The sequence below is a fragment of the Halichoerus grypus genome, chromosome 3, assembly GCF_964656455.1.
Source record: "Halichoerus grypus chromosome 3, mHalGry1.hap1.1, whole genome shotgun sequence".
In the NCBI taxonomy this organism is placed as follows: Eukaryota; Metazoa; Chordata; class Mammalia; order Carnivora; family Phocidae; genus Halichoerus; species Halichoerus grypus.
In genome coordinates this window covers 193968946-193976026 of record NC_135714.1, presented here as the reverse complement: position 1 = coordinate 193976026, position 7081 = coordinate 193968946, and the positions used below count along the sequence as shown (strand labels likewise).

General features: G+C 44.7%; 1 protein-coding gene across 2 annotated transcripts; it reads left to right on the top strand.

The window, feature by feature from the left end:
• The first annotated feature begins 1094 nt into the window (after positions 1-1094).
• CDKN2AIP (CDKN2A interacting protein) lies at positions 1095-4963 on the top strand. Of its 2 annotated transcripts, none has more exons than XM_036071327.2 (3): positions 1095-1816; positions 2271-2370; positions 2835-2973. In XM_036071327.2, exons 1-3 carry the CDS (start codon positions 1545-1547, stop codon positions 2841-2843), a joined length of 381 nt encoding a protein of 126 aa, XP_035927220.1. In that variant the 5' UTR covers positions 1095-1544; the 3' UTR covers positions 2844-2973. The 2 variants fall into 2 exon arrangements, with proteins under 2 accessions (XP_035927220.1, XP_035927219.1); XM_036071326.2 differs by having other exon boundaries at positions 1115-1816; positions 2271-2401; positions 2835-4963.
• The last annotated feature ends 2118 nt before the right edge of the window (positions 4964-7081 follow it).

Sequence of the window (7081 nt, the reverse complement as noted above, 5' to 3'; positions counted from 1 at the left end):
GCAGCCTTTCACCCCTCTCAAGTTTCAAAAATTTTCAGTGAAAAGGAGAGAAGAACAAAATAGAAGCAAAATCCTAAGCTTCAAAACTCCTTTGTGCCTGTTTTTACGAAGTTTCACTTGCTGTAACAGAAAAGTGGGCAGTTTTCATGTAACAGTTGGACGTTGATTATTCCAGCATGTATATAAATTACGTTTAAAAAAATCTTACCCAATTTAAGTTACTTTTTTGGCTTGATTATTCTGATTCAAGCATTTTTCAATCAAAGTCCACAAACATTTAATGGAAGGAAAATTTCTTTTTTACTTCGTAATTTATCATTATTGCACAGCACTTATTTTAACTTACTAAAATGTATTGATCTCGAAAACACATATACCTGAAATTGGAAGCGTAACGATAAGCCGGCGGTCCTAAGTGTGGACATTATAAAATAGAAAAAAAAAAGGCAAGGAAAAAAAAAAGCTCTAAGGGGTTAAGGTTTGGGGCACTTTTCCATGCTGCCTCCTGGCTATTTGTCCAGTTGGGGGTTACTGTTTGTTACTCTAAGGGAACAGTACGATCGTCCTCGGCGCCGTTGTTTTTGACCAAAACCCCAGGCGAGAGGAAGCCGGGATCGCCAGGGCTGCGCGCGGGGATCCAAACCCAACCCTGCGGGGCAAGGGCGAGTTTCAAAGACGACTCCACGGGCCACAGCGAACTGGACTAATCGTCTGACCTTACTATCATCATTATTACGATTTAACATGTTAACTCTTTAACATTCCTAAATGCCCCGCGTCTGGGACGGCCTCTGAAGGCTCCGCTCGTCTCCATTCAAAACAGCGCCGGAAGCTGTTTTCTGACAGGATCAAAAGATGGAGGCGAGCTTTTGTTTACTTCGGCCCCGCTCCAAACAAGCGTCTGCGGGCCAAAGCGCGCACACCTCGCATTCGAGCCGCGCCTTGGGGTCCGCGAGGACGCGGCGGCACGCGAGCCCTTGGCCCGCCCCCCGGCTGCCCTCCGCCGCCCCGGCCTTCCGGGCCTCCACGCCCCGCGCCGCGGCGGGCGGGCCGGCGGAGGGATGGAGGGAGGCGGCGGGAGCGCGCGCGGCGTCACAAAGCCGAGCCGGAACGCCGAGGTTGGCGCCGGAGACCGGGTCGCCCCGGGCGAACCCACTTGCGGCCCGCCCTCACGGGGCGGGGAGGCGCGACCGATCGCTCCCCCCTCCCCCTCCGCCCCTGCGGGCGCCCCTCGGCCGCCAGGCCGGGCCGCTGCGTCGCGGCCGCTCTGGCGCCGCAAAGCGTCCTGGGAGAACCGGCTCGCGCCGGAAGGACGCGCGGGCGCTCGGCGGCGGCGAGGTTATAAAAGGGAAGGAGCCGGCGGCGGGCGGAAGTGGGCGGTTCAGCTGCTCCGGGCGCTGTTGTTTGGCGTTTGGGCCTCCCGAGGGGCGTTCTGTGGAGGGCCGCCGGTGCAGGCCGCAGTGACAGGGCCGCTCGCCCCCGCGCACCCCGCCTCTTTCCCGGTGCAGCGTCTGCTCGCGGCCTCCGCGACCTGCAGGCCCAACATGGCGCAGGAGGTGTCGGAGTACCTGAGCCAGAACCCGCGGGTGGCCGCCTGGGTGGAGGCGCTGCGCTGCGACGGCGAGACTGACAAACACTGGCGCCACCGCCGAGAGTTTCTGCTCCGCAACGCCGGCGACCTGGCCCCGACTGGCGGCGATGCCGCGGCTAACGCGGAGGAAGCTGCCGACGCCGAGAGCGGGAGCCGCAATCGGCAGCTGCAGCAGCTCATCTCCTTCTCCATGGCCTGGGCGAACCACGTCTTCCTCGGGTGCCGGTGAGTGAGGAAGCGTCCCTGACCAGCTCTCCCCGTTTTGTCTTCCGCCCCCGGACGGGGGCCCGGAGCCTCCGCGGGGAGGGGGAAGTTGTGAAGCGCGGGAATCTGCGGGACTGGCCGCCCTCTAAGGGTGAGAAGGGCGTCTCTGCCAAAAGCCGACATGATGAACAGCCTGCCCCGGTTGGGGGGGGGCGTTGCGGGGGGGGCGGCTGGTGGGGTTGTTGGTTGACAACGCGCTCGTGGTGGACGCCGAGTTTAAGGATTGGTGAGGAAGGACCCCGCCTCCCAGGCCCTGGAGCATTTGTTTCTGGGGTTCCAGGAAACAGAAAGTTCCTGGCGGTTGGTAGACTTTCTTGATTACAACCAGGAAATGCAGTTCCTGTGGCCTGTTTTTGCGCACCCGAAATAGGAGCTTAGAGAAAACACTTTTTAAAAGAGTCTTTTTCTTTTTCAGGTACCCACAAAAAGTTATGGATAAAATACTTAGTATGGCTGAAGGCATCAAAGTGACAGATGCTCCAATCCATACAACAAGAGACGAACTGGTTGCCAAGGTGAAGAAAAGAGGGATATCGAGTAGCAATGGTTAGCAGATCATAGATGTGAACATACATAGGAGTTTAGAACATAAGTCTGATATCATTAGGAATTACTGTTATTACTAATTTTTTTAACAAGCTAGAATTTTTACAATGTTATTAATCAAGTTGGAATGTTAAACCTAAATTATGTGTCTTTGTGTTTTAGGCCCTGATTTTGATAGTTTCCTTTGCCTGCTTTAGATTTTCAAGTGTCAAATGTTGTCTATGCTGTTGATCTTTTTAATATTAGAAATTAAATGATGTCATTCAACACTGTTTTAAGAAATTAATGAAGTTATTCCGCACTTTTTAAAGAAATGACTAGCCCTGAAATATTTTTGCCTTGTGTCTTTATTTTAACAAGTATCTGTCTTGTAAATTTTCAGCTGATATGTATGAGCTAGACTTAGTCACATGTCTGTTTTCCTTCTTTTTAGAAGGGGTAGAAGAGCCAGCGAAAAAACGAATCATCGAAGGAAAAAACAATTCTGCAGTTGAGCAAGATCATGCAAAAATTTCTGCCAAAACAGAACGTGCATCAACTCAGCAGGAAAACAGCTCAGCATGTACAGGGCCATCTACGAAATCAGAGAGTAGTGGGAACTCCACTCGAAGCTCTGGCACGTCGAGTCAGAATAGCTCTACAGGTGATGGAGATCGGTCTCTCTCCAGCCAAAGCAGCAGCATTTCCTCTCAGGTGACAGCGGCAGGGTCTGGAAAAGCTTCTGAATCAGAAGCTCCAGAGAAGCACGGTTCAGCATCGATTGTTTCTTCGTTGTTGAAATCCAGTGTGAATAGTCATGTGACCCAATCTGCTGATTCCAGACAACAAAGTGGATCACCTAAAAAGAGTGCTCTGGAAGGCTCTTCAGTCTCAGCTTCTCAAAGCATCTCCGAGATTGAGGTGCCTTTGTTGGGCTCCTCCGGAAGCGCAGAAGGAGAGTTGCCACTGTTGTCTTCTAAACCTGGTTCAGAGACAGCGTCAGGTGGGTTAACTTCCAAAACTAGTTCAGAGGCAAGTGTTTCACCATCTGTTTCTAAAAATAGTTCCCCATCAGGCACATCCTTACTAACTCCCAAGAGCAGCACATCGACAGGTACATCGATGCTGACTTCCAAAAGCACTTCACAGGTAGCTGCGTCACTGTTAGCTTCCAAGAGCAGCTCCCAAACCAGTGGATCTCTAGTTTCCAAAAGCACTTCCTTAGCCAGTGTGTCCCAGCTGGCTTCTAAGAGTAGTTCTCAGACTAGCACATCACAGTTGCCTTCTAAAAGTACTTCACAGTCAAGTGAGAGTTCTGTCAGATTTTCTTGTTGCAAGTTAACCAATGAAGACGTGAAACAGAAACAACCTTTTTTCAACAGACTGTATAAGACGGTGGCATGGAAGTTGGTAGCTGTTGGTGGCTTTAGTCCCAGTGTGAATCATGGCGAGCTCCTAAATGCAGCTATTGAAGCTCTGAAGGCAACACTGGATGTGTTTTTTGTTCCGCTAAAAGAACTAGCAGATCTGCCTCAAAATAAAAGCTCTCAAGAAAGTATTGTTTGTGAATTGAGATGCAAGTCTGTGTATTTGGGCACTGGCTGTGGAAAAAGCAAAGAAAATGCAAAAGCTGTTGCATCAAGAGAAGCACTGAAGTTATTTCTCAAGAAGAAGGTAGTGGTAAAGATATGTAAAAGGAAATACAGAGGCAGTGAAATAGAAGATCTGGTACTCCTTGATGAAGAGTCAAGGCCTGTAAACTTACCGCCAGCATTAAAACATCCTCAAGAGTTATTATAATATGTCCAAAATACCACTGCATATCATGTCTGGTATTTGAAGAGAAAAACTGGCTTACTTTTGTATAATATAAAACACAGGCTTTCACAAATTTTGTATTGCTTTTTTCCAGTTTTGCAGAAAATTTACATTCTAGTTCTCTTCACACAGTAGAAGTTGTAAATAATTTATGAATGACAGTACATATTAAAAAGTATGCATTAACAGCATACCAGTATGCTGTTTTATTTGCTGAAGAAAATACTGTCTTCTATTTTTAATGATCCATTAGGTACGATGTGTAGTTCTGTAGAATCTTAAAACTTTTGTACTACTTTCAATTTGGTGAAAATGTATTAAATTGTCTACCATGCCTTTTTTTTTTCCTAGCTGAATAAACCTCCACATCAAAGAAAAGGGGACCATAGTATTTGAATGTCTGAAAGTCTGTGAAGCTTAAGGTTTTAAAAATGTTGCCCATAATGTTGAACATGTCTGCTAAAGAATAAAAGAAAAAATAGTTGCCTCAGACTATTTTTATGAGAAGTTGTAAGCATTTTTTAGATATAAAGCAGTATAAAGTACTTAAGGTTATTTTATTCTGAAGTTGTTTAAAATTCACCATGATTTTGACCGCTGCAGATTCTTTAAGTGGGTTAATTTATGTTTGAGGTAAAATACAATTTACACTTTTTCTTAAAGACATAAATGTGGGTTTCTATATTAAGCATATTTTGTGACTACTATTAATAGATTGATTTGTTTAGATATTAAATGCTTTAAGCTATTTTACCTTTTCAAGAAGTCGTGTTTTTTTTCCCCCCTCTAAGAACCAATTCCTGCAAATGGGCTTCCCACTACTGGTCGTTATAAATTACAATCAGGTGATTTTTCATAGCTGATAGACAACTTTTTATGGATAGAGAAGTTAGAGTTTGCAAATCTAGAACTAGTTGAACTAGATGGTTTTTTTAATTTACAAATCTAGACGAATACTGGGAACAATGGAGAACCACGTGCAGCTCGAATGAGCTTGTTCAGTTGAATTACATTTGTTAGTAATGAAATGGAATCCTGTGTCTGTTAGGTGATTCCGACTATTACTCTCTTGTATATTCTGTTTCGTTTTTCTCCAAACTCTGGCCCAAAATGTTACCTTGATGGCCTTTCTTCTGTCTAGCTGCTGCACATTGAGCAGTGGTGGCAATGATGTATAGAGAAAAATGAAGAAATGACCTTTTATATGCTAGTTGTATTGGAATAGGAAAATTGAACATAAGTAGCACAATTTTAAGTATGCAGAGGATACTTCTATTTTACATTCTAGAACTAGACAAGGATACATACTTGAAAGGGTCAGCTTTCATTTTACCAGATAATCTTTAATGATTCAGTTTTGAGGATGTTTCAATTAGATACCAAAGTCCATATTCTGTAAATGGGTTGCCTTTATATGTTGTGAGAAGCAGTAACATGAATGTTATGAAAGCACTTCTAATTATCCTAAGTCTTGGAATGTGTTATTTTGTGGGACAATGATTCCCAGGAAAGTGAGCCAAATACTATAAAGGATAAATTTCTGTAACGTATCTAATTAGGTGGTTTGCTAATTTCCTAAATTGGCTTGTTTCAAGTTAGTATATTTTAAATTATAGTAACCTTTTGATACGGTAGAATTGGAGGAAGTTGCTTAGTGTAAAAACATTGTTTAATTTATAAACATTTATTTGCTATGGCCTTATTAAAAGCTTATAAAATAATAAAAATAAAGAATCTCTTATATGAGAGAAATGCATATTTTACAATCGTTCAGGATAGTATAGTGCAGAAGAAAACAAGCTTTGGGTAGGAATCTGTTATTCTTGAGAGAGAATCTTGGCTCCCTTTGGGAATTTAACCTTCATCTGTAATACAGAATATTGACTTCCATCTGTAATATAGGACTAATGGCTGTCTCAAAGAGCAATGAGGATTAAAGGAGATAATACACTTAAACTGTCCAGTACAGTGCAATATACTGTAGTTCATTAATTGCTTATGTAGGTATGCTCATTTCCTCACAACTTTATGAGTAACTATTCTCATTTGGCCAGTTCTTCAGTTGAAACACAGTAATTTGGTCAAAGAATGCATTCACACCCACATGTGATTGCAGAGTATAAGCTCTTACTGTGTTACCTTTCTCATTTCTCTAAATACTAACATTTCTAAAAATTCCCCAGACTCTAGTTTTCTACGTTTTATCAAGTGACAGAACATCTTTCCAAAGCCTCATTTCCTTGGAATGAGTCACATCAGGAACTCTTGTTTCTTTTCTTTCTTTAAAAGATTTTATTTATTTATTTGACAGACACAGCAAGAGAAGGAACACAAGCAGGGGGAGTGGGAGAGGGCGAAGCAGCCTTCCCCTGCGAGCAGGGAGCCCCATGCCGGGCTTGATCCTAGGACTCTGGGATCATGACCTGAGCCGAAGGCAGACGCTTAACAATTGAGCCACCCAGGTGCCCCAGGAACTCTTCTGTTTCTTAATCCTTCTCCTTATACTTACTTGCATGTCTTGGAATACCCTCAACTGGGGAATTAGCCCTTATGGGTGCAACTGAAATTTGTTTTTTTTTATTATTTTTTAAGATTTTATTTATTGGAGCACAAGCAAGGGGAGAGGTGAGGGGAGTAGCAGGCTCCCGGAGGAGTAGGGAGCCCAATGTGGGGCTGGATCCCAGAACCGAAGATAGGACCTGAGCTGAAGGCAGATGCTCAACCAACTGAGCCACCCAGGCGCTCCTGAACTTTGTTTTTAAAGAAAGCCCTAAAGGGGTGCCTGGATGGCTCGGTCGTTAAGTGTCTGCATTTGGCTTAGGTCATAATCCCAAGGCCCTAGGATTGAGCCCTACATTGGGCTCCCTGAGCAAGGAGCCTGCT

Coding starts and splice junctions, on each gene's coding strand:
- CDKN2AIP (XM_036071326.2), top strand. CDS start 1,545: ATGGCGCAGGAGGTGTCGGAGTACCTGAGCCAGAACCCGCGGGTGGCC. Junction 1,817..2,270: donor CACGTCTTCCTCGGGTGCCG/GTGAGTGAGGAA, acceptor TTTCTTTTTCAG/GTACCCACAAAAAGTTATGG. Junction 2,402..2,834: donor AGGGATATCGAGTAGCAATG/GTTAGCAGATCA, acceptor CCTTCTTTTTAG/AAGGGGTAGAAGAGCCAGCG.